This window comes from Paralichthys olivaceus, chromosome 13 (genome assembly GCF_024713975.1).
Source record: "Paralichthys olivaceus isolate ysfri-2021 chromosome 13, ASM2471397v2, whole genome shotgun sequence".
Classification (NCBI taxonomy): domain Eukaryota; kingdom Metazoa; phylum Chordata; class Actinopteri; order Pleuronectiformes; family Paralichthyidae; genus Paralichthys; species Paralichthys olivaceus.
The window spans coordinates 20,185,819-20,212,173 of NC_091105.1; the positions used below are offsets into that span (position 1 = coordinate 20,185,819).

Consider the following 26,355-nt stretch of genomic DNA (forward strand, 5'->3'; position numbering starts at 1 on the left):
CCTCAAAACATCCTGAAGATTGGTTTTCATTTGAAAAGGAGCTTTAGCTCTTTCCATGACGTGAGCCGGCCACAAGAATCCAGATGAGAGTTGAGTGTGAGTCCTCACTGACTTCATATGTTGAACCACCGAACATGTAACAGTAGTTTTTAGTTGTTTCCTATATTCATGATGTAAACTCACTGGTTATACTAAACACGATATCACCACCAGGGTAGAAACTTTAAAGATATGTAACTAGTTAAAAATGGAGCCGAACTTACCCTGTGTGTGTGTGTGTGTGTGTGTGTGTGTGTGTGTGTGTGTGTGTGTGTGTGTGTGTGTGTGTGTGTCACCCCATCACTTCAGAGTTAATATCCTCCCACTCCTCAGATGTCTCTCACATGTTTCAGGAAGGAGACAGCTGAACAGATCACTGACTCACAGCAGTAATCCAACTCATTCATCCAAAGCCATTCAAGCACCTTGGCCAGATTCACGCTGAGGGCTGCAAAAGCTGATGTTAAGTGACAGATTCTTCATGTCACCACCATTACCACTGCATTCAAAGTAAAGGCCAGCAGAACGCAATACTTTAACAAAGACACGGTTAGTTTGGCCAATGAACGAGTCTTGAGTTGAACAGATGTGCGCCAAGATACTGATTTTATTTTTGTGACGATGGACAGAAGTAAAGGAGGGGTAGGAGTCAGACACCTCACTGGGAAGAACACTGAGTTTCATCAAACTGTGATTGTGAAACTGAATCAGAGGGTGAATGATGGTGTGACTGAGGCAGTGGATAGTACGCTGGTCTCACCCCAGAATAAACAATGTATCCAAGAGCCAGAGTTACATGACTTCAATTTAACACTGAATCCTGACAAGCAGATATTGCTTTGGCAGCATTAACTCAAACCCAGAAACTCAAGCATGAGCATAGCATCATGTCTAGAAGTGGCAATCAGTTTTCCATCACAAGCAGACGATTTTGAAACCAGTTTACTTACATTTTTATCTCGCCTTTCAAGGGACCCAAGGACTCTTTACATAATTGAGGGAGAAGGACATATTTAAGGTGACAAAGATGAGGACAGATTGTATCAGACCAGGTCATATGGATTTTTAAAAAGATGAGTTTGGAGTTTTTGAATGTACCGGGGGACATGGTATTGCAGATATCTATTTGCAAGTGGAGGTCAGATATGTGTTCAGAGCGAGGCCTTGTAGGGACCGTTTGTTTTCATCTGCATTTGTAAGTTGCAGCATTACACAAAAACTACTGGATGGATTACCATGAAACTTGGTGGAAAGATGTAGTATGGGTCAGGGGATCCCACTATATCTTGAGGCAGATCCTGATCAGGACAAAGATCCCACATTTTTATCACTTTCCTTAACTTTATGAGCAGGTGTGTTTTATTTTTGCATTTACACTGATTACCCGTGAATTATTTTTGAATCTTTAAGAAGTTGATGGAATTATATTGGAGAGTGTGTCATTTGGTGCAGTTTGATTGAATTGAAGCAGACACTTGACTGAGTCTCTGCTGAGTGTCATGAGTTTCACTAACATTGTCCTGACGTCTTGCCACTGGTGAAATACACAGAAGACATGAAGTTGGTGCTTCTCTGTCTGAGTTAGATGTAAAGGTCCCAAAGCATAGACACTACAATTGGTTGGTTGGTCCTTTATCTATAACCTGACCTTGGGTACTGCTTGGAGAGAGAAGGGAGGATCTGTGGAATTACAATTACAAAATGACAACAATTACTATGCACATTTTGCATGAGCTCACTTATTATTTAAAAGGTAAAGAAAGAACATTAAAAGACTTAAGTCAAACAATGGATTTATTATCACGCTTTCAAATATACAGTCAATTTCTCTCAGACTGGCATCAAGTCTGACAAACAATTCAAACCGACATGAACAACGATGTCTGGCAGCATTAACTCCAAACACTGTTGTAGTTTGGACATCAAATCTTTAGATTTTTTCCACCAGCAAATTAATGATAAAGCATCATCACAGATTGAGTTAAAACTGCATCTCCCCTGATGAATTATATTAGTTATTCATTTAAAGCCTGGACAAAACGTGCCATTCACTGTATCAAAAAGGACACCATTAGCTGAACCAGGCCGGCCTCTTCCTGGGCCTCTCCACTATCCTCTTGTCTTGGTCCCGCTGGCTTGGTGTCTCGCCCTCATACAGCACCACCGTCTCCATTGTCGGCGCCCTGAGCGGGCCTCCTTCCATCGCTTGAATCTGTTGCCGAATCCGACCGGTCTCCCTGCACACCTTGGCGTAACAGAAGCCGCACAGGATGTGTTTCTGCTTCAAGTGGCCACACTCTAGGCACGGCTCGATGTTGGTCTGAGACAGACGGTGAGAAAGAGAATGAAGAATGTGGATCAAGACATGTCAAGGCAACAGTGGCGTTTCTATACGACCATTTCTTCTTGCTAATACAGCACATACACCACAACTGGTTTATGGCTATTAAGTTATTTTCTTGATCTGACTGCTAATGAAATGATGTGCATCATCAGTCACATTTAACAACAGGGGTCATAAACACAACAGTTAAATTGCATTCAGATTTTTTGTTATAATATTAATTGACTGCTAAGAATTGCCACAGATAATCTGTGATATACGCATTTAATAATAATAAACTTTATTTGTATACATCTTTCATACAAGAAATACAGCTCAAAGTGCTTTACATAGCACATAGGTCAAAATAAAAACATGTTAAAATGTAATTCATTTAGTTCTTTGTTACTATAACAAGCACTTTTTATCGTATAATCTTGCGGTGTAATGAAATAAAGATTTAGAGATTCTACTTTCCCACTGATGTGTTGCACTAGTTTGCTTTACTTTCACCTTCATCCCAAATCTGCTGTGAGGTTTAAGTCTGGAGACTGAGCCACTCTTCTTCATGTCAGTTTCTTTTCTTCTTGTGTTTCTGTTCAGTGTCTTGTTGCAGGTGAAGCCCTGATCCACCAGTTTGTCTTTGTTACTTGTCAACCATTCTGATAACAATATACAGCACTACTGCCTGCAGAGGAGTATTGTCCTACAAATGCATCAGAGGGTGTAGTGACACAGTTTTTCCCGAAAAGTAGCTTTATACGGGCAGAATAAAGTTTGTTAATGTTTGCACTGACTTCCAAGGCTTTAATTACTTCCATTGCTGCAGGAAATCTGTAAGTCTGCCAATTTCTCCATCCTCACAGACTTGTTTTCTATGAAATATTCATGATTTTTCCCTTTTTGGGGACATTTTGTCATTGACGTGGGCAATTTACCACTTACCTTTTGCATATTTAAGGTTTTTCAGGGGACCTGAACTTGATATTTCAATAGAACTAGTAAAATAGCACCTTAAAAATATGGGTGTTCTCAAACTTCTGACTGATAGTGTAAATACTGTAGATGAGCATACTGTACACTCACTGACTAGTTTATTATGAACACCGTTCATAGGGTTCCTTCTGTTTGACCTCCATACGACTTGAAGTCTTTGTGGATGGAGTATCTTTGAGGAGATCTAGCTGAAGTCGGACCAGATGTACCTTCACTTTCAGGAGCTTGCTGTCAGATCTCCTCCTGGTGCGGTTGACCTCTATGCTTCGTCTCTTCTTGGGCACTGCCATCCACATGATGCTGTCCTGCAGAGCGGAGGACTGCTCCTGCTCCTGCTCCTCCTGAGGCTGGAGCCGAGGCAGGAGGCTGGGACCACTGACTGCCAGAGCTGGAGCTGCACAACAGGAGAAACAAACACACAGATGTCTCCTCTCTTGTCACTGCCTCGTTAGCTGAGGTGAACGTCCAGAGCTCCAGGAGGTGAACTCACCCAGATGAGGGTCTAATCCCGCCGCCTGCAGGAGTCTGCTCTCGATGCGCAGCAAAGAGCATCGGAGGCTGTTCACCAAAGCCGCTAAATTCATCTTGAAGTCTGCCAGCACGTTTCTGCTGCTAACATGTCACACAGCTCTCGGTCACGCAGGCTGACGACGTCACTACACAGCGACAACAAGCTATACTTCTTCTTCTGTTTGATTTCCGGAAGACAAGGCGGCTTTTGGTGATTCACTACCATCTACTGGTCAACTATCCAAACTACGCCCTCCCAGTGACAAAATAACGAAACATAAAGTTAATTCTCTCAAACCAAATCAAGTCTGTTCTCCATGAATCTATTTGTCTAATATATTAATCTAAAATGCGTTTTTATCCTACAGTCATTTTTCGGATCACTTATAGTTCCATAGAAATGTTTTCGTAAAAAAAGTTAATTCTATGACTTCCAATTGGAACATTACAATTTATATGTAAATATGTTTTCACAAATGTTGCAGTAAGAATATATTATATTAGATTTTTTATTTATTTGTTTTATTTTAATTTTAACTCATAAAGTGCAATGTTTTGCATTGATCAAATGTAAATTATAATAATGAACCATTAAGAAAACTAAAAATAACTAATACAATTTGGATTTGATCTTAAAAAAAAATAAGGGGGAATGCAAAGAAAATATATTTCAATCTCAGAAGACACCAAAATTACAACGAGAAGCTTTTCCTTTAGTAAAACTCGTGATGTGTGTGTGTTTTCAGACGTAATGTTCATAACATCACGGGAGGTGCTCAGTCTTTATAGGTGGCGGTAAACACACTGGAGCAGCTTTACAACTGCTCCGCTCACTCACAGTAGAAGAAGAAGAAGACGAACAAGATGGCGGAACGAGGCTACAGTTTCTCCCTCACCACATTTAGGTAAACTTTGTTAAAATGATCATCAAATGTGAAACAGACGTATAGACGTGCAGCCTGTAGTGATGACTCCATCATAACAGGTTGATCAAATGTGTGCACGTGTCTCTGGTCTAATCTGAGGAGAGGGTTTCGGGAGCCGCTGTAGCTGATGCACTGTCATTGCCGAGCACATCAATGAATCGGCTAACGGTTAGCATGGCGGCTAATGGGTTTTCAAATGAAACGCTCTTATCTTTCTCCTCCCTGGTGTAGATAATTGTAACTCCTGTAAATGGTTTGTTTCTGAGCTCAGAACCGAACAGACTGAAACGGATCGATGTTTCATGCTTAGCCACAAGTTTCTGTTAAGCTAGCGCTAACTTAGCTCACATGAGTCAGTTGTTTTAGCTTTTGCTTTCATTTTGCCTGTGTTACGCTAATTCCGGTTTTCAGAATAAAGTTGGTGAATTCGCATTTTAATGACGTAATGTTCGTAAAATTCCTCCGCTCTGCAACATATGAACGTATTTTCCGTCTCTGTGCTTGTTCCTGCAGCCCCTCGGGGAAGCTGGTCCAGATTGAATACGCACTGGCAGCTGTAGCAGCCGGAGCTCCCTCAGTTGGCATCAAAGGTATGAACTCATGGATCATAAGAAACTGTGGGTTCAATCACTGTTGATCACTGTTCTGTGATGGTTTTTGACAGGTTGTTGATTAAATATAGAAAATGCTTAAATTATACAGTGTTAACTGTATTGGATAATAAACCACATACTTTAAATACAACTGTGTGCAGAAAGGATGAAGCTACATTCATAACTGTGGTGGTATTTTATACAGAAACGGAAATAAGATGTAAATGATTTCTGACCTAGTGTCAGTCATTTGGAGTCATTTCTTTTGACTTGGAGTAAAGTGCCAGCTGCAGAGGGCAGTGTGACTGCAGCTTGAATGTGGCAGCGGTTCACAGAAAGGAATTTTAAACCTTAAAAACAAAACTCAGAATGCTAATACTGTTAAGTAATATATCGCTATAGTTTATCCTATATGTCAACAGCATTGTCATATATCTGAACAAGTCAGTGGGTTATCCTAACACAGTGAAGCAGTATCCTTAAAGGCTGCATTACATTACATTAAATTACATAGTAAAATCAAGATGAACAATATTACCACTGGTTAGGATTTGTTCTGACATTAACTGTGGTATTCTCATTGTATTTCAGCTTCCAATGGAGTTGTCCTGGCGACAGAGAAGAAACAGAAGTCCATTCTGTATGATGAGCAGAGTGTCCATAAGGTGGAGCCCATCACTAAGCACATAGGCATGGTCTACAGTGGCATGGGGCCTGACTACAGGTGGGGACTCTTGAACAGATTGTCTTTGTTTTATAATTTCTGACACGTTTCTTTCCGTGTGATGTCCTTCAGCTTCTAAATTTCAATACAGAAAAACATGAATATAGGCAGGACTGACATTGGTCACTAGCAGCTACAACAAAACTAGTCTTATCCCATGTGTTGTAAATTAATATATTTGAGGTTTTGCATGTTTAAGCACTTCAACAAATTGTCCATTGTAAAAATGTTTGCAAAGCTTACCATAACGTATTTAGACTGATTTTCACTCTCCAGACAGCTATTGATGTCTGCTCGGTCTGATCTTTTTTTGTCAGTGACTTGAGTTTAAATGGGTTGTATGCAAGTTTTTACTATTGCAATATAGCCAGGGATACTAGTTAGATTACTTTTATGCAGGAAAGGTGCAGCATCAAACTTCATTCCTTATCTCACCCAGAGCTGTCTCCAGCGATAGAAAGCAACACCAATGTTTTCTTATGGTAAATGTCTATTTTAAGCTGTTATTTTTCTCCTGCTAATCAGCTAGTTTCAGCCTGGCTTGCCTCTATTTTCACTTCGCGTCCAGAGCCACTGCAGCCATGCACTCCATGCAGAGTCATTATAGGCACTGTAGAGCTAGCCCTATGCCTTGTGCCAACCCAAACTTATAACATTGATGAGTTTTGTGCGTTTTGGTTGTGAGAATGAAATATGTCCATGTCTTTTGTGTAGATGATTTTTTTTTAAAAACACACAATTCAAGACTCCATTGACTCTGTACATGAAAATATCTGACTACCTAACCTCACATATTCAGAAAGCTTAATGAGTTGTGTTCTCTTTTCAGGGTTTTAGTGCGACGAGCCCGGAAGTTGGCACAGCAGTACTTCCTGGTTTACCAGGAGCCAATTCCCACAGGCCAGCTTGTCCAGAGAGTTGCCTCTGTAATGCAGGAGTACACACAGTCTGGGTGTGTATTAACCAAGATGCACAAATATGTAGATACATCACTGTATTTAAAAGGTTGGATATATTCAGACAGAATATTTATTTTGATGTCTTTTTTTCAGTGGTGTGCGTCCATTTGGCGTATCATTGCTGATAGCTGGATGGGATGAAGACCACCCCTACCTGTTCCAGTCAGACCCCTCTGTAAGTTGTTTTCATAGTGGTGTTCATATTTGTCCTCAGTTAATGTGCCATTAATAGCTCAGGGTTATCTTATAGTAATGCTGTAATTGTTCAAGAAATCTTGACAGTAAATTGAATCCGAATTGCTTTTAAGAATGAACTGCTCGTTTTATCTTGGGTAAACTAATCATGTCCAGGAGGTGACAAAAAAAACCTGTTAGTTATACTGTGTATAACATGCAGATCCTGTCTGTTTATAATGTGCTCAACAATTACACATTCACCTTCTATGTATTTTCAATTAAAAAATATCCAGGTCTCAGTCTGTATGAGTGTTTTAGCTCCCTATCAGTAATCCCTGTCCAAACCAACACAATTCACGTACACAAGGCATGTGTTAGGCAGTTTAAACAGGAAGTAGGTTTCCTACTCTGCAGTGAGTTGCTTACTTAGAGAATTATCCTACATGAACGAGAAACTGAAAAGCAAGAATTTTTCTTTTCTTGTCTTAGAATGAGAGCAAAATAGAATTGTTACTGAGATTAATTGTTGACGTTGTCATTGCTGCCGGTCAAGTCGTGACTGACAAGTACCAGGAAGTGAATGTGGGTTTCTAAACGTTGCAGTTTTTGCACGTCCATACTACTTTGCAGCTCCAGAGTTTCCAAACTAAAATGGGACTAGCAATGCTCCCAAATAGTGTTGACGACAGGCGTAAACATAGCAGCAGTGATGCGATTTCACATTAAAATGTAGTAATGTGGATGTAGCCTCAGTCAGCAGTGATTTTAATGTGAAGATTATATTATTTTCAATTCTCTGTACGTTGTGTATAACATACTTACTGGCCTGAAGAGTTTTTTCTTCTTGATTGACAGGGTGCATATTTTGCATGGAAAGCCACAGCCATGGGAAAGAACTACGTTAATGGAAAAACATTCCTTGAGAAAAGGTATGCGTCTACAATAACAATATGTTTAGATTTTTTTACAAATGTGGATTATGATAATATGGGATGGGCTTGATAAACATGACACAGACTGGTGGATGACCACTTTGTTTTCCTTCTCCAGGTATAACAATGATCTGGAACTGGAAGATGCCATCCACACAGCCATCTTGACATTGAAGGTATGTTGTTTATTTATTTAGAAAAAATACCCATTGGACTCTCTTACTTATTCACTCTTTCTCCACTATTATTCTCAGTCATTGACACTGCTCCATCTCTGTGTTACAGGAGAGTTTTGAGGGTCAGATGACAGAGGAGAACATTGAGGTGGGGATCTGCAACGAGGCCGGCTTCAAAAGACTCACCCCAGCAGAGGTGAAAGACTACCTGGCTGCCATCGCATGATCATGTCCTGCCTGGTGCGGGGGCTCACTGGCCACATTTCAGGACAAAGACACAGCAGCAGCAGAGTAGCCCAACAGTCTCATGACACAAACCATGGTTATTCATATTTTCATAACTTTACTATATTCAAGATTATTAATGCGAGATGATAGAATCCGACTGGTCCAGAGCTATTTACCGACAATGAGTGTGTGAGTGTGCAGCTGACCTGGCTACCACTCACAACTGCATTAACCAGTCTCAATGGCTGCGAGATGTCTCATAACTAATTGGCTTTGTTGTCAAATGCGTTACATGCAAATGTGAAATGAGACAGTTGGCTGCTGGTCTTACAGAAAGGAATGTGGGGTCTGAGTGAGGTCTCAAGTCTTCTGTTGAATCCTTCACTTTTCTTCTTTCTCATTTCTGTTGCTACAGCAATACCATCGCTTTACAAATTGAATACTGTTGCATTAGGCATTTTTGCGAAGTGGAACTGCGAATCAATTACCTGGCACAAAAAACAAGACTAATGCCTATTAGAACTATGACATCTATCTTGGGGGGGGGGGGGGGGTCGATCATCGTGGACATTGACGTGTCCCTGATTATCACCCACCTGCACTTCCAGAATAAACAAAAGAGAACAAGAAGGGAGGATACAATGGAATATTATGAGAATTTACAGTCAGGATCTGGTTGCCTGTACAGCAGTTTTACACATTGTACTTTTTTTCAGGCTAGAAACAATTCTAGAGTTTGTATTTTCTCTTCTGTAATCTGTCACATTCAAATAAAAGAAAATGAGTTTATTTTGACTCTGTTTTAATTTACTTCGTTTGGAGATGGTAGCTCAGAGCCGTGTGTAATCCTTATATACAGCCAACACATGAGACCCCTCAATCTGCTTTCTTCTGTTCTTGTGGACATGTGAAATACCATCAGTCACAGCCCATGTACTGCTCCATTTTAAAGTCTGCATATAAAGAAATACATGCAGCCTCAAAGTAAAGGATGGACTTAAAAAAATAGTTTCAGCCCTTTTCCACATTCACAACCACTGTTTGAGTAGCATTGTTCTTGGAATTATCGGATGTATCAATGTGCAGGGGCATTGATGAGGCAACAAATGTATATCAATCAATGAATCAAATGTATTTATATAGCATGGTATCACAACCAACAGTTGTCTCAGGGTGCTGCACAAAAGTCCAAGATCTTAAAAAAGACAAAATCCAACTTGTTCCACAAGTTCCAAGATCTTATAACTTATAATGTACTTTTATGTTACGTTATAAGACATCTTTGTATACATATATGTAGAGAGCTGTAATAGATTGTATTTAAAGTAAAAATATATATGTTAAGTTTATAAGAAATCTTTTCACCCATGCGTGTATGGACTTATAAACGATATAAAGTTAATATACAAGTTATAATATATAGATAAACAGTTTATCTATGACGTCTTCATACACCAGTGTGTTTACATATTGAGCGCGCGCTGGTGCACAGATTCGAGCAGAGCGCGCTCTGAGAAACCGGGAAACCTTTTCAAATCGTGAACGCATCGCTCCGCGTATGTTACATTTAAACTTACCCCCTGACTGGTGCGGTCATGGGAGAATCAGCAGTAACGAAGATGTGTTGCGTCATCGATATGATGCAAAATAAAATCATCTTCACTGTTTGATTTCGTCCATCATGGATCATTGCTACGGGGTCTATTTTTCCCGGCGGCAGCTTTGGCCGCTTACCTCATAACCTCCGATGACGTTTGTGGCGCCAGAAATCAAGGGTTTAGAGAGGACCGTGTGCGTGTACATGTGCGTGTGTGTACGAGTGTGTGTGTGTCAGCTGGTGGACACTGTGCTGTGTGCACTGCCCCGTAAGCGTCGCACATTATCGGGCTGAGCAGCGGCGGACTATCCGTGGATTGTGCTGGTATATGATCGGGTTGCGGGCAAGATGGTGATACTACGCAGCAGCGGCACCGTCGGAGCTGAGCCGGCCACTACTCCGAAGAGGAGGTCGATGGAGATGGATACAAGCGGCGACTTTCTGTCGCTGATTCCCGCGTCGCACAGAAAGTCCGCCCGGGTGACCCGCTCCTCCCGGGCTCTGGACGACGGCTTCACCGGCCGCGACGACACCACGGTGAATGTGAGGACACTCACAGACCTCTGCTCACATCACCAGACCACCATGTGTGAGCTGGTGCAATTATCTATCCACCTAACTTTGCTAGGCTAGCTTTGCTAGCGTGCTAAGCTAACTAGCTACACTGACAGCTTGTCACTGGCTTTCCTGACATGATCAGACTGAGCCCCTGTTGTCTGACAGTTTACAGAAGCTCCCATGTCTGAAGGACATTTGTCGATGTATACATATCGACCATTAAAATGTCTTCATTTGAATGTTATGTTCCATGATGTGTCTTTGCACACAGCAGCACTCAGTGTTAACAGATATGTTTTGGAAGTATCCCAGATGTCAGGAGTGGTCAGTGAGGGGCTGGTGTGTTTGGTCAGAGACTGAAAGGGGGAGGGGGAGCATCTGTTCATGCATTCCTTCATTTTCCAGTTCATTTCATTCATTCATCAAACTTAGACAGATTCTTCTTTTACTTCATCACTGGAAGTAATAATCATGAGAATGTGCTTAATTGTCCACATCCAGATGTGCATTATGGAGCCAACACTTTCTGAGACATGCTGTCCTCTATTTTAAAAACTGGCTTTATTTAGTCCATGCATGCTTGAGATTAATGCTCAATATGTTATATTGCTCTGATCTGACTTTTTAGATGTTGCTTGACACATAAAACAACTAAACTCTACATCTGCAGAATTGTTCTGCTTAAAAGCAAGGGGGCAGCAGCAGCAGTATTAGTAGCAGTATTAGTAGCAGTAGTAGTAGTAGCAGTAGTAGCAGCAGTAGTAGCAGTAGTAGTAGTAGTAGTAGTAGTATTAGCAGCAGTAGTAGTGGTAGTAGTAGCAGCAGCAGTATTAGTAGTAGCAGCAGCAGTAGCAGCAGTATTTGTAGTAGTAGTAGCAGTAGCTGGAACATAAGAGCAAAAAAGAGCAGAGATGAATCAGGAGACACCCTTATAAGGAGGGGTCCCCCAAAATTGGACGTAGGGATACATAAAGTTTCTCAATCGTTCCTCATATTGACTATGGAGGCCTATATCAGATTATAACTTTTTACACAGTTTTTGTATAACTGTAATATTCGTTTCTACCACTTTATATGGACCCTGTTACACATCTTACTGCTGTGTAACTTGTATTGTAACACAAACAGTTTGCTTCAGCTTTGTCTGGCAATTAGAGGGTCATAGTTCCAACTTATTTATAAATGTGTGTCTGATACACTTGCTAATAACTTTTTTTCTTAAGAAGTACACTACCTACACATGTCCTGTGATAATCCTGTAATGTGGCTGTTCCAGGGACACACTGATATGAAACAGGATGAGGGAAGTGGTCTCTCTCCAAGGACCAGAGGACAGAGAATGAAGCAAGAGGTCTCCTATGCTGACATGGAGCCAAAGACCAGCTCCCCTGTGAATGAAGAAAACTACAGCACCAGGTAATAGAGTGCCTCTCACATCGACCACCATTTAATTATTAGTGTCACTACATAGCCAACTTCCCTCTTCAGATGTACAGAGACATGAATATCAAGCTGAACAACTTTAATCTCAATTATATCTTTCATGCCATTATCTTGAGATTATTAATTATTTATTTAATTATCTGAAGAATAGTTTTGTTTGTTTTCCCTATGATAACTGGTTAATGAATCTTTTTGGAAAAAGTTGTGCTCATTTAATAATAAAATTAATGATTTCATTTGTTCTCTCCATCTTCAGAAAATCTTCCAGGCTTCAGAGAGAAGGAAATGCATCCAGCGGTAAGCAGCAAGCAGGTGCGGTTCTCTACTGTGTTCATCTTCAGAGTACTTGGATTCCATAGTAAGAAATAAGTGTTCAAAAGTGTACACTATACTAACTGGTTGGTGCTTTTGTTTGTCCATAAGATGTTCCAGATGAGGTAGAGGGGTCGTCCACCCCCAAGAGGAGCCGCTTTAACCTACAGAGCAGAGAAGTGGAGGAGGAAGAGGAGGAGGATCGCTCAGTACGACGTAGCTCCCGAATTACTAGATACAAACTGGATTCTCGCAACCAGTCAGTGCTCTACGATCGCCTCATCACCAAGTGAGTTCAGAGACATTTCATTATTTTTAAATTTTGGATTTTACAGCAGCTTCTCCAAAAGAATTGTGGGGCATGTTAGGTTTTTTTTGGTTGAATTTGCTTGATTGTTGCGCTTGCAACCTAATGACTTTGATACAATTTTACGAGCTTTTTCTATGATTTAACCTCAGCACTGCCGAAGCTGTCCTGCAGAAGATGGACGACATGAAGAAGATGAGACGGAGACTGAGGAGCAGAGATAGAGACACTAAAGATGAGGTGAAAACCAGGAAACCCACACATTTTGACAAGGCAAAAAAAATGAAAGCAGTGAAGTAATTATCATTTTCTACATCCAGCTTGGCGTTTACACTCGGGGCCAGATGCGAAGGTCTCTAAGGACGAATGTGGAGAGTAAAGACACTGAGGAGGAGAATCAAGGTGAGCTGTATTAGGTTTAGTAACCACTTCAGGTGCATAGCTGGGGAATACAAAGCATACAGGTCTGAGTCCAGTTGTATGGGTTTTTCAGTGGCAATGGCAATTTTATTTATAAAGCACAATTCATTTTTTTAAACTCAATGTGCTTCACATTGAGAGCATACATTAAAACAAAATACATAAACATATATAGAAACAGAAGTAAAGGTGTAATGTAATGCATTAAACTATTTCCCCCTGGGATAAATAAAGTATTTCTGATTCTGATTTCTGATTAAAGAATACAACAAATGCATCACACATCCATGAACCAATTAGACTTACAACATAGCACTTAAAAGTCATACAGTCATTGGATAGAATACTCAACACCGACTTGAACTGCAACCCTCACCCCACATCCAATCCACCAGTGTATGTATATTTATTCTGTGGATGTGAAAATGTTTTATAAAAAGTTAAATAAAATCTTAAATCTTGTGTGTAGATTATTCAGACAGCAGCAGTAGTTTATTGTAATTTTTCTAATTCACAGGAGGGGATGAGGATGATCATGACGAAGAGGAGGGAGAAGATAGAGAAGTTGATGTTGATGATGATGATGATGAGGAGGAGGAAGAAGATGATGAGGATGATGATGATGATGAAGATGGCGAGGATGAGGAAGAGGATAACCAGAGGCGCTATGACTTCAGACAGCGAAAGACCGTGGTTCGCTACCAGGCCCCACAGGATGGTACTGCTTCTGTTCAAAACGATTGGTGACCTTATTGGTTGATATTGTTGAAATGTGAACTGTGTTACTAGAAAATTTTCTTGGCCTATTAGCCTGTGCTGGTCAAGTTTTTATTTGTTTGCACTGCACAGAAAAATCTGTAATATTTTTTTTTATAGCCAGTTTATCGGACTTTCTGCATCAGTTTGGCTTTAACATTTGACGTAGTTTGATGACATTTGGTAACTTTTTTTTTTGTCAGAACCAAGAGAGCCCAGGAAGCGCAGCATGTACTACAAAGACCACTCGTCCCCGACCAGATGCAGGTTCAGATTCTCTTCCACAGCTCCCAGGAGCCCCTACAACAGAAGAAGAACCAGCCGGTTAGTATGACAGCTCCGTTCATTGGTTGCACTAGTATGACTAACTTTTATATACCATATATATTTTTATTTCACAGATTTAACTACTTTTAAGATGAAGATTCCACACAATTGATAATGTAAAAAGGTTTTTATAGAAAACAAATTTTGAACGATTGAAGCAGTTGTTTCAAACCTTTTTGGCTTCTGACATCTTCCAAAAAACAGTTGAATGTTTAAAGCCCTCCTCTGACAAAAAGAATAGTTCTCTTCATTTTGAATTCCCAGTGTGTTTTGAAGTTGTGATGTTGCTCGAGGAGCAGTAGCGGGTACAGTTTCACCATATACTCATATTCAGGTTTTTTTTCCTCCACACAGTAGCCAGAAAAACCTCACTCCCATCATTCTGAAATGTCTATATATTACAAACACTAGTTTATGAGTCAACTGAGATTAAACGTTTGGAATAACCATGGAACAGATATGTTTTTACTTTCCTCTCAGGTTTATCAAAACCTTTCCTGTAAGATATAGCATTTGAATACGTCTCTTCTTCACCATGTGACAGCTACTACATCATATTATTCACTTACTCATTCAGACAGTGGCACAAAAAGAAGTTAGGCCAGTAATTCACACCTACTGTGATGGGCCATTACCTTGAGCATAAAATCCATTCAGAAATTCCTCTGTTTCCCTCCTCTATTTCTGATTCCTCCGAACCTCAGGAGTAGTTCTGAGAGGTAAGACCCTCACTACTTGACTTTGTCAGTGTTTATTTTGTAGTTCGTCTTTGGGATCATGTCTGTCTTTGCACTATGGTTGTGTGTAGTTGTGGCACATTTGGGTGGGAATACACTGCAAATACTGTGAGAGCAAATCAAATGATCCAAACTGTCATTTTAGTCTTTAAACAGAGAGAGTTCCTATTTGCCTTCCTTAGCATATATTCATCCTAAAACATTTTGTCTTAAAGTGAATTGTGTAATTGTTGTATGTTCTGGTGGTGTGTTGGTCAGTGTCATGCATGGTGATCGTGTCATTTGATCTGGATGGATGATTCAACTTTGTGTTTTTGCAGATGGTGCATAATCAGATACTTCTGCCTTGAATATATTTCTTTTTCAAATCCATGCATTATCACTATTATATCCACAGTGTGTTTGTGCGTATGAATACTACATGATTGGTGACTGGTAATGGTGTTGTTTTTTTTAATGGTGTCATTTTATTTGATAGAAATTGCGTTTATGTTCAAGTTAGTTGTTACTCAAGAACCTTGTTGCTGTTGCAGAGAGTGACATACAGTACTGTTGCCGTTGTTGTATCCCTTTGTCTAATTGCATCGTTTTTTGCCCTTGCAGAAGGAGACATGCCATCCACAGTAGTGACTCTACATCCTCATCTTCAGATGATGATAAATTCCAGAGACGAAGGAGTAAGAGCAGGAGCCGGCCAGTCAACAGGTGAGAGCAGCAGTTTATTGCTGGATCATTGTTTTGCATGTTGTCACAACCCATCATCCTGTCAAGTAATAATAACAACTTCCCACAGTAATAGTCACAGATAGTGATGCCAGTGATTTACAAGTTAAATAATATTGGTGTTTCCTTTGTTTTCTATGCAGATGTTTACCAATGAACCTTGTGAAGGAAGACCTGCTGGGAATCCACAAGGACAGGATGAAGATTGGAGCCAGCCTTGCTGATGTGGACCCCATGCAAATAGACAGGACGGTAAGATGGATGTAAAGATAGAGACAAATAATATTTGGTCAAAGCAGGCTGATAGAAGAAACATAGCCATACACATTATTAATCCAGACATGCCCTAATTATATTTTTAAGAGGCACTGTAATTAGAGCAAGGAACAGAGATATTTCATATATTTATACTTTAAAAGGATAGTGTCACATTCAAATAAAAACACTATATACTGTTAGATTACTCCACTTTTTAGATGTTTTACCAAAGAGAATTTGAGAAATTATATCAAAATAAATGTTTGTGACTCAGGTGCGCTTTGGCAGCATTGGGGGCTTGAGCAGACACATCTCTTCACTGAAGGAGATGGTGGTCTTCCCTCTCCTCTACCCAGAAGTCTTTGAAAGGTTCAAGATACAGCCACCCAGGTAAACAATGCCTGTTTCACTGTGTGAAAGTAACATGGTTGCTTGTTTATACAGTATGTACAATACAGTGTATAAAGTATGTACATGTGCTGTCCTCAGCCTGCTGCTGCCTCAGGCTTCAGTTTGTTTTTTTTATTATTGGTCTTTGTAATGTTTTCTTTTGTCTTTAGGGGATGTCTATTTTATGGTCCCCCCGGCACAGGGAAAACCCTTGTAGCCAGAGCGCTGGCCAACGAGTGCAGTCAGGGGGAAAGAAAGGTGTCGTTCTTCATGAGAAAAGGAGCTGACTGCCTCAGCAAGTGGGTGGGAGAATCTGAGAGACAGCTACGCCTGCTGTTTGACCAGGTAAACCACTCATCTTCAAGATGGAACCTTAAAACACTTCCAGAGAGGCCATATCAGAAAACATTTACTGTAAAAAATAAAACTAATTTAATGCATGTACATTGTAAGTATCAGGTCATGAGACAAGGCAATCTGTGACTGATGAATTGTTTTCTAATGAATTGTTTCTAGGCATACCAAATGCGTCCATCCATCATCTTCTTCGATGAGATTGATGGTTTGGCTCCAGTCAGGTCCAGCCGACAGGATCAGATCCACAGGTCAGCTGTGCTTCTTACTTAATTCTGTTCATGTGTGATGAGTATGTTGTTCACATGGAACTTGAAACTACCAGAAGCAGCATCAGCAATATAATGCACCTAACTCAGAACTGAAAACAAAGAAGTGACAGATACATACAGATGCAAGTCTCTCACACACATGACTGATCGGTGGAGGAGCAGAAAATAAGCTCTAAGAAAGAAATGGTTTTAAAGTCATTGAACATAAATTATAGCAGCTTGTTTCAATTCTAATTTCTTCAAAGGAGATTTTGTATATCCAGAAGAAAATGGCTACAACAGTTTAGATTGTGATAGGGAGATTCTATGATTGTTTCCTGGAAGATGACAATGCTGCTGCTGTTGGATACAGTAATGACTATGTCAACATCACAAACATTATTACCTCAGAAGATCAGTTGATAATCTTAGTCTTTCTCTGTAGCTCCATCGTGTCGACCCTCCTGGCTCTTATGGATGGGTTAGATGGTAGAGGAGAGGTTGTTGTGATAGGAGCCACAAACAGACTGGACTCCATCGACCCAGCTCTGAGAAGACCAGGACGCTTTGACAGAGAGTTCCTCTTCGGGCTGCCTGACAGAGAGGTGAGAAATTCAAGATGCACTTTAATGATTCAAATTGGTCTTCCAATTGGTGTTTTTTCTTACTGTGATCTATTTTCACATGCTTCATATCACTAAACTCACAACCTCAGCTAACACATTAAGTCAATCAACTGTAATTAAGAATAAAAGTACTGAATTTCTGCTATAGATGATAGATATCTCACATTTTTACAAAACTAAAAATTTGATTGAAAATCTTTTCAATCAATGTTCAATCAGAGACTATGGCAGTTTTTCTGTATGTGTAGCAACTTTTAAAAATGTAAACATCTTAATTCTTGAAATGTAATGTACGTAGAAGTAACTCTGAGTGCAGAGTTAGGGAGTAGATGCTCTTTAGGTTGTACAGATTAGATCTGGACTGAAAATGTTAATGGGATTGTATCTTTAATGACAGGCTAGAAAGGACATTCTGAAGATCCACACCAGACAGTGGACCCCTCCACCCTCTGACACTTTTCTGGAGGAATTGGCTGATAAATGTGTTGGTATGTTTGCACAGCGGCTCCAAAAAGCTCCAAAATACACATCTCGCTGCATCAGAACATGACATGATTATGTACTGAGCCCTGGAAAAAGCCCATATCTCAAAATCCTTCAAATCCCTCCATGAATTTCTACTGGAAAAACTTGCACAAAGTTTTGTACAGATTAAATTCTCTGAGTTTTCATGTCCATTAACAACAAGCTGTGTGTCTTTATTGGCAGGTTATTGTGGAGCAGACATTAAGGCAGTGTGTTCAGAGGCTGCCCTGTGTGCACTGCGGCGTTGCTACCCACAAATCTACTCCTCGTCGCAGAAACTTGTTCTCGATGTTAACTCCATTGCCATCACAAACAAAGACTTTATGTCCGCCATGTCTAAGATGGTGCCAGCTGCCCAGAGGTAGTATATATTAGGCCTTAGAATGAAAGTCTCCTGTCAGCCCTGAGGCCTAGTTCCTGCTGATGGATGTTTAGTGAATATGATTTTCTTACTATCTTTTTTTAGGGCTGTGGTATCACCAGCCAAATCCCTGATTCCTGCCATCCGTCCTCTGCTGACCGCCCCCCTGCAGAACATTCTCCACATGGTCAGCAGAGTGTTCCCACATGCTGAGCAGGGCTTAAAGAGGAAGAGAGAAAAAGGTACAGTTCTGCATTTTTCTTCTCTTGCTCTGTTTTGTATTCATTTATTTGAGCCCTCAGCAGTTCTGTACATGGTCCTGCATGCTTTCATTTAATTTAACAAAATAATTTCCTGTGTCCATAGGGAGTTAGAGAGAATGACTAGATTGACTGTTCATTTGCCAATTTCTGCAGCAGCATCAGTAAGCCATTTGGATAACTGCTTCAGATTGCGTTTGTGCTTGTGTGTTAATTTCCAGATGTGGCCAGTGGTGTGTCTGAGGATGACCTGATGTTCAGTGAGGATGAGGAGGTCTGCTTCACCTCACACAGCCCTCACACTCCTCACAAAACACCTGCCGTGAAGGGACTCCTCAACCTCAACAGGTACTGTGAAACTCTGTGATGATAATCGGTTTGTGAAAACTGTAGCATGTTTAGACTTGTTGTCTCATGTTTTGTACTTGTCTTATTTGTATTCCCTTGATCTTAACTTTGTGCTGTAGGCCATCTATTGTCCCAGTAAACCAACTATTTTTGAAGGTTATTCAAGCAACCAAGACTACGTTCACACAGCGGGCCCAAATAGCGCGAATCAGATTTTCTTTCTCCCCTATGTGACCCAGATTGTTTAATGACAGTTTTAATGGCACAAATCACATGGAATTCGATCTTTTCAAATTAGATCTGGGCCACTTTCATATTTGGTTCTAAATCTGATACAGATCAGATTTTTTTGGAATGCAGCCTCAGTCTGAATAGCCACGTGACCCGAATGAGAGTTACGTCACTCTGGATTGCCATTCCTCAAGATTATACGCATGCCAAGGGCCGGGTGGGTCTTGTGGAGAGGCGTTGACAGACTTAGTTGAAAGTAGCCCTTTACAATTTAAAGACATGTTTTATGAAATCTGTTTCATTAAAGCTATTCACGTCCGGTGCCGCATCCACACACACACACCTCTGTTCAGAAGTAGCAGCAGTTACTCCACAAAAAGCCATAATTTCACTTTCAGTCCCTCTCCTTATTCTTCTCCTACTCATCATCCGCTTCCACTGCACAACAAGACAATAATCTCACACTTCGTCTCCTTGTTAACCTCAGTACACAGCATGCTGCGTGTGGCATCTTGTTGTTCTTCTGTACATGCCGGTCATATTAGGACCATGACCAGTTTACATGGAGTCGGATAGTGGCCACATTTTAAAAGATAATGTGAACAGCTAAATAAAATATCTTGAAAAAAAATTAACACTAAGGCTTACAGTGTGAATGTAGTCTAAATGAGCCCTTGAATAAAAATGTATCTTAACATTTCTACCACTTTACCCAGGTGTGTGCTGAGCCAGCCGACATCCTACCGTCCCAGGCTGCTGTTGGAGGGCCGACCAGGCTCAGGTCACAGCTCCCACCTGGGTCCTGCTGTCCTACATGCTCTGGAGAAATTCACAGTGTACACCCTGGACATGGCCATGCTGTTTGGAGCCAGTGCAACTGCACCAGAAGAGACCTGTGCTCAGGTAAATGAGTTATTCATGTAGATAATAAGTAACATAGGAATTCATGGGATGTCTTTGTGTTGGATCAGTAACATTTAAATTGACGCAAAAAACATAAAATCATCCTTTTCTCAGATGGTCAGTACTATAGGTCCTGTATCTTGTCAAAATTACCTTGTTCTTTACAGTGGACCCCACTGGCCAAAATGGCTGCCATATAGACTGTAGTTCATGGCCCCACATCCCATGTTACCAAAGCATTAAGTGATGTGTTGAAATTGCTTATTTTTCTGATAAACAGTCATCAAACAGCAAACAGATGCTCACTTTTTATTTTATTTATGTTTCTGCTTAAATGACTCAAACCATTATTCATAATCAAAATGGTTGCTCAAGCTAATTGACCTAAGCTTAACCCATAGACTGTATGTAAAATAGAGGATGTGCTTCCACTAACTCCCAATATCCAGAAGTGAAGCCAAAATATCCTGGATGCGAGTGCTGCCATCTTGGCATCATTGGGGGCCAGGGTCTGCACAGTAGTGATCATTGTGTGTAGTTTAAAACCAAACTTACTGGAAAAACTAGTACTGACATTAGTACTTTGACTTTGCAGTTTGTTTCATGTCATATCCACTAACATGGAGGAGGTGGGGTTTGAGATCTATACTTCAGCCATCCACCAGGTAGCAGTCGAGATGCTTGGTGTCATTTTTTGGGAGCTGTCATGTCATCCATCTTTAAACAATCTGGTTGTTTAATCTGGAGTTCTTCTCCTCATCATAATGTTAATTTATCCGTTTAGCCTTCATCATCCTTTTCATACTGATCCACATCCACTGTTCTTTCTATCACATTGTCTGCAGATTTTTGTTGAAGCCAAGAGGACCTCTCCCAGTATCCTGTACATCCCTCACATTGGACAGTGGTGGGAAACAGTGGGTCCTGCCTTAAAAGCCACATTCCTGAGTCTGCTTAGCTCGATCCCTGCTTTCTCTCCTATACTGCTGATGGCCACCTGCAACCTGCGATACGACCAGCTCAGTATGGAGGTATCAAAATGTTAATGTTGATTGGCTCCAAAAACAAGAATTAAATTTCATCAGATTTTCCTGAATTTAAAAAGGATTTACATACATTCCTCGATTAGAATATCTTTCTCATGTCTCACTCTTCTTGCTTCAGGTACAGGAGTTGTTTCGGTTGGAGTACGGAGAGGTTTTCCATGTCCAGGTCCCCACCAGTAGAGAAAGAAGAAACTTCTTTGAGGACCTGATACTCAACCAGGCTGCCAAGGCCCCTGCCTCAAAAAAGAAGGCTGGTGAGAAATAAAGAAATTTGGTGCGCAGAGCTCCAAGATGTAATGGAACGGGACATCAGATTGGAAGGAGGCTTCACTTGTCTTTTAACAATGCTTTCATTGCTGGTTATTGTCATGGGAAGTCTGAATCTGAATATCTTTCCAATTTAACTGCAGTCCCAGACTGTGCAAAGTTAGTCGATAAAAAATCCTGGATCCACCCCCCTAATCAAATCCATGCCAAAAGTTAATGCCAGCAACAATAACATAACTTCCTTGGTCTAGATAAATGTTCCTGATACAATTTTAAGGAAAACCCTATTAGTTGATCTATTAATTACAATAGAACTGTAGTTTTTGACACTTTGTTTTTCCCATTAGAAATATTTGGCCAGTTTCTGGAAACAAATATATGTGTTAAAATGTCTTTATATACAGTCTATGGTTAAAACTTTATAAATGTATAGAATGGACATAAAGTATATAAACTTTTCCTTTTGGGCAAGAGAGAGGATCACAGTGTTGTGTTTGGTGGAATATTGATCAATAATCATGACTTTTTTCAGGGTGTGTGACGTGTATATTTTAATCCTCTTCCCTTCTCAGTGCGCCATGCTTTGGAGGTGCTCCCTGTCGCCCCTCCCCCTCCCCCACGTCAGCTAACGGAAGAGGAGACCCAAAAATTGGAGGAGCAGGAGGAGGACACCCTCAGGGAGCTCCGCCTCTTCCTCCGTGATGTGACTAACAGACTGTCCCAGGATAAGCGTTTTAAGGCTTTTACAAAGCCTGTGGATTTAGAGGAGGTAGCTGATTTATTCTGTTTTGTTCTCTTCCTAATCAACACTCTAAAAATGCCTGATATGAAGCTCACTTACACAGAAGTTGTGGTTTATGTGTTGTGTAACAACCTCTCATTAGATGAGCAAATAAGTTTCTATAAAGTGTTTTCCTTGATTTTTGGGTGGTGCATCTTAGAAAAATAAACTGATACTTGTTGCTCATAACCATAATTGTTATATACTTTGTGTCAGGTTCCAGATTACGCTGAGGTGATCAAGAAGCCTATGGACCTTTCAACAGTTCTCTCTAAGATCGATCTCCATCGGTATGGGACAGTGAAAGAGTTCCTGCAAGATGTGGATCTTATCTGGCAGAATGCACTTGAATACAACCCTGACAGGGACCCCTCAGGTACACACAGTATACAATACATGCATATTCTTTACATACCAAACTGATGCAGAGATATACAGTGCTAAATTTGATATCAAAGGAATGACATTATGTAACTGTTAAATTCAGTTGTTAAATCTAGCCTTGACCTAACTAAATTCAACCTCTGTGTGCCTGTGCTTGTGTGTGTTTGGCCTCCAGACCGTCAGATCCGCCACAGAGCGTGTGCACTGAAGGACACTATCCATGCCATCATTAGAGACGAACTGGATGAAGATTTTGAGAAGATTTGTGAGGAAATCAAAGCATCACGCAGCACAAGAGGTCAATTTTGTGTGTGTGAGTGAGTGAGAGAGATATAAGAAAACAAACATCTCATGATTAGCCTCAGGGATGCCTTTTTTTAACACTGACATTCTGTGTAAGCCTACTTTTTAAAACAATAACCAGCATGGATAATTTTAGTTACACATGGACTGACTTGACATTTTGAAAACCTTATGGAATATCTTAAACGTTTATGCTTGTAAATTCATGCTGCTTTCATACTTATCTCAGCATTTTCCCCTTTAAAGAACAATGCTGTAGTTATTTTAAGCAAGACTGCACAGTTGCATCCACTTAAACCAGACCTCCAGTTTCATTAGATGGACAGAGCAGTTTGAGAGAGGTAGAACTAACGTTGTTTGTTCTTTGTCTTCCACAGGTAGCTTGACTACCACCCGGTTTGCTCCCTCCTTCTACCACGTCCTTCCCAAACAGCCCAAATCTCCTGCTGAGGCCAAGATCACTGACATGACCCCACAAAGAGATCTGGCTGGAGCCACAGCTGCTGTTACACCCTATACAACTTCCTCTGCTTTTACAACACCTAAAAACACAGGTAAAAACGACTTAGATAACAGTACAAAAAACTATTTACACACAAGAGCTAGATAAATAATTCTGTATCGTATTTTGTACCTGCAGCCCAAAGGAAGAAAAGGAGGAGGAGTCGCTGGTCCACTGGCGTATATGTAAAGAGGAAGTCTTCCTCTCCTCACGTGTCCAGAGATGACATAAAGTTAGGGTCTGATGAGGATGAGGTGGATGGAGACGATGAGGAGGAGGCTGAGAAGGAAGCAGGGGCAGAGGTGACTGAAGGAGAGGTTGATATACAAGCAGGGCCTGCAGAAGATCAGGAAGATAGTGCAGAGCCCATGATGGAGCAGGAGAGCCAGGATAAGGGGGGAAAAGAGGGGAGGAGTGGAGCTGCTGGAGATGAAGTTATCCTATCTGAAAATGAAAAGAAAGAAAATGACCACTACACACAGCATGAAAAAGAAAAGGTGGACAAAGCTGTCGCAGATAAACTGGGAGACTTAGAAGAAAATGACAAAGCAGTGATGGAGGGAGGGGATGCGAACAGCAAAAAAATTTCAGCAAACACTAACAAGAACAGCCTCACTGAGAGAGAGGCAGACCCCCAGGGACAATCCAACACAGCAGACAGAGACGAAACTCGAGACCAAAAGTTAAAACAGACTGAGAAATGTCAAACTATACAACCGGATGAGAGTGATAAGGTAGCGACTGCAGAGGAGATTGCGCTAAACAGTCATGCTGAGCCAATGGAGGTGGAAGCAACTGAAACCTCAACCACAGATGCCTCTGCAGCTGTAAGAGGAGAGGAGGACACAAACACAGGTTGGCAACTACCACTGAGTTCAGCTCTTGATTGTAAAGTGCAGAGAAAATGTGAATGGCAACCCATTAAATCTTAGGCTAAAGAAAATCACTTGTGCAATGTTTCTAGAGATGACAAAGTCCAATTACTGTATTTCTTTCAGCTTTGAGGTTTCAGTGAATATGTGAACAGATCTTTGACAGTGTTTTAAATATTTTGGTGCCATGTGTTTTGTGTCTCAGAGCGGAGCGCAAGGCGATTGACTCGGTCTGTAAAAAGCGCTGTGCTGCAGCAGCAGATGATCGATGTGGACAAAGCTCTGCAGATCCTGGACCAGGAAGTTCCTCCTCTTGTAGTGGACAGAGACAAATTAAAGGTGTGGGTTACTGTTGGTGTCTGCACATGCTCGCTTGCTCTTCACGGGGTTATAATAGTGACCTATCCACCTCTCCTATAGAAGCCCCAATAAAACTAATGACTGAAGTCAAGGCCCTTATTGTGCAATCCTATTGTTTTTCACCTCACATTAGCTGCCTTCAGACAGGCACTGACGATTGGACATTTATACATTCTGAATAAGAGCAAAAAATTTTATCTGCATGAGTCCATGTGAAAAATACAGCAGGAAAATTTCTAGAAAATTCATAGCGAGTCTGGATGACATTTCTGATGCGTAACTAAAATAATATAAATATCTCAGAATGATAAAGAGGTGACAAACATGTAGAAGGCGCAACAACGATGTCAACTTGAAAAAAATAATGAGATTCAATAGCATTTGGTGCAAAGGGTTGATACTGGTGTTGATGTGCTGTGTGATCTGTCAGTGGAATTTATACGCCATGTCCTGCCTCCTGCATGCTCTACCTGTGCCCCCAATCCTCCTTTATTCTTCATATATATAAGGCAAGCTTCAGGAAAATCTCAGGAAAAATTGGATCCAGACATTTGGCATCCAGTGTTTGCCGTTTACATTTCATGTCTTAAAATGGCAGTTTTCCAACTAAAATGTCTCCTACATGTCATGACTCTCTCTGTTGCCTGTCGTCCTCTTTTCTTCAGGAGCTGTTGGAGAGAGTAGTGACCAAGACTGACAGCTTTGAGGTTTACAAGCTGGAGAAACTCTACGCTCTGCTCTGCCAGAGCATTTACAGACACAGACGAGACTTCAACAAAACAGCACTAATACAGGTTGGTACTGGACTGTACTGATGAACTGTTTGTTTTGTTGCTGTAGATACTTTGACTTGTCGCAATAGGAAAAGCACAGGTACAATAACATTAAGTGTGGCACTCAGGAAGTCAAGCTTGTGAGAACAATAGTTGGGTCCTTGAACAACTCATGTCACATGTTATGAAGAAAAAGTTTTCCATATTTCATTCTTGCAGTGTTGTCTAAGAGAAGTGTAGGAGAAGAATAACTACATGTCACCTTAACATGGAATATTTCTTAATTATATGTATTATTTATGTTATTAACCTGTTGTTCTTTCCTGGTCTTTTTATTTTATCAGGAGATGGAACAGGAGATTGAAGACTTCTGTTAACTTTTCAATGGGAATAGCGTGACCATTTTTAATTGCTATACTTAACATCCTCATCAAATGTGTAAATATACAAACATTAGTTCTATTTTCATAGAAATTGACTGGCACATATTTTTTGTGCTTTAGCCAAAACTTTGTAACCTTGTTTATATTTAATTAAACAGCTTTCCTCTAAATGTTGTTATGTGTATTTTGTGAGCTCAGGACTAAGACTATCTTGTGAATTATCATGTCATACCTGACATTGTGACTGTTCCCATAAACCCTGAGTCATCCCTGACAGTGTGTACAGGACATTTGTATCATGTTTACTTTCTATTCCTGTTTTTCAGGGCATGATGTGGTTGATAATTTAAATCTTAGAATTTAAGTTGAGTGTGACAAACTGAAAGTCCTAAAACATGTATTACTGAATTAACA

At 40.5% G+C, this 26,355-nt stretch overlaps 3 protein-coding genes across 7 annotated transcripts; 2 read left to right on the top strand and 1 right to left on the bottom strand.

Moving 5' to 3' along the window:
• Positions 1 to 1,815: 1,815 nt before the first annotated feature.
• mrpl32 (mitochondrial ribosomal protein L32) lies at positions 1,816 to 4,610 on the bottom strand. The gene is made up of 3 exons (XM_020091193.2): positions 3,849 to 4,610; positions 3,568 to 3,752; positions 1,816 to 2,359 (listed from the first exon to the last, which is right to left on the bottom strand). Exons 1-3 carry the CDS (start codon positions 3,940 to 3,942, stop codon positions 2,111 to 2,113), a joined length of 528 nt encoding a protein of 175 aa, XP_019946752.1. The 5' UTR covers positions 3,943 to 4,610; the 3' UTR covers positions 1,816 to 2,110.
• A 22-nt stretch (positions 4,611 to 4,632) lies between these two features.
• psma2a (proteasome 20S subunit alpha 2a) lies at positions 4,633 to 9,372 on the top strand. Its single transcript, XM_020091431.2, has 8 exons — positions 4,633 to 4,773; positions 5,308 to 5,384; positions 5,979 to 6,111; positions 6,941 to 7,063; positions 7,164 to 7,245; positions 8,103 to 8,176; positions 8,298 to 8,355; positions 8,465 to 9,372. The coding sequence occupies exons 1-8, from the start codon at positions 4,733 to 4,735 to the stop codon at positions 8,579 to 8,581; spliced, it is 705 nt and encodes a 234-aa protein (XP_019946990.1). The 5' UTR covers positions 4,633 to 4,732; the 3' UTR covers positions 8,582 to 9,372.
• A 789-nt stretch (positions 9,373 to 10,161) lies between these two features.
• On the top strand, positions 10,162 to 26,111 carry LOC109632213 (ATPase family AAA domain containing 2). Of its 5 annotated transcripts, none has more exons than XM_069537124.1 (30): positions 10,178 to 10,723; positions 12,015 to 12,154; positions 12,438 to 12,493; positions 12,605 to 12,782; positions 12,953 to 13,040; positions 13,121 to 13,202; positions 13,738 to 13,938; positions 14,180 to 14,300; positions 15,008 to 15,022; positions 15,644 to 15,745; positions 15,907 to 16,015; positions 16,296 to 16,411; positions 16,582 to 16,756; positions 16,928 to 17,016; positions 17,462 to 17,621; positions 18,040 to 18,130; positions 18,351 to 18,528; positions 18,634 to 18,770; positions 19,010 to 19,136; positions 20,084 to 20,270; positions 21,116 to 21,301; positions 21,435 to 21,570; positions 22,156 to 22,352; positions 22,581 to 22,740; positions 22,924 to 23,061; positions 23,429 to 23,605; positions 23,692 to 24,408; positions 24,631 to 24,764; positions 25,451 to 25,579; positions 25,903 to 26,111. In XM_069537124.1, exons 1-30 carry the CDS (start codon positions 10,529 to 10,531, stop codon positions 25,933 to 25,935), a joined length of 4,554 nt encoding a protein of 1,517 aa, XP_069393225.1. In that variant the 5' UTR covers positions 10,178 to 10,528; the 3' UTR covers positions 25,936 to 26,111. The 5 variants fall into 5 exon arrangements, with proteins under 5 accessions (XP_069393228.1, XP_069393229.1, XP_069393225.1 ...); XM_069537126.1 differs by having other exon boundaries at positions 22,924 to 23,046; XM_069537125.1 differs by having other exon boundaries at positions 10,259 to 10,717.
• The last annotated feature ends 244 nt before the right edge of the window (positions 26,112 to 26,355 follow it).

Excerpts from the sequence above, each read along its gene's own strand:
- LOC109632213 (XM_069537124.1), top strand. The coding sequence starts at position 10,529 with ATGGTGATACTACGCAGCAGCGGCACCGTCGGAGCTGAGCCGGCCACT. Across the intron at positions 21,302-21,434 it reads ACGACCAGCTCAGTATGGAG|GTACAGGAGTTGTTTCGGTT; the intron begins GTATCAAAATGT and ends TTCTTGCTTCAG. Across the intron at positions 24,409-24,630 it reads AGAGGAGGACACAAACACAG|AGCGGAGCGCAAGGCGATTG; the intron begins GTTGGCAACTAC and ends TTTGTGTCTCAG.
- psma2a (XM_020091431.2), top strand. The coding sequence starts at position 4,733 with ATGGCGGAACGAGGCTACAGTTTCTCCCTCACCACATTTAG. Across the intron at positions 8,177-8,297 it reads AAAACATTCCTTGAGAAAAG|GTATAACAATGATCTGGAAC; the intron begins GTATGCGTCTAC and ends TTCCTTCTCCAG. Across the intron at positions 8,356-8,464 it reads CAGCCATCTTGACATTGAAG|GAGAGTTTTGAGGGTCAGAT; the intron begins GTATGTTGTTTA and ends TCTGTGTTACAG.
- mrpl32 (XM_020091193.2), bottom strand. The coding sequence starts at position 3,942 with ATGAATTTAGCGGCTTTGGTGAACAGCCTCCGATGCTCTTTGCTGCGC. Across the intron at positions 3,753-3,848 it reads GGGATTAGACCCTCATCTGG|CTCCAGCTCTGGCAGTCAGT; the intron begins GTGAGTTCACCT and ends CCTGTTGTGCAG. Across the intron at positions 2,360-3,567 it reads GCAAGCTCCTGAAAGTGAAG|ACCAACATCGAGCCGTGCCT; the intron begins GTACATCTGGTC and ends CGTCTGTCTCAG.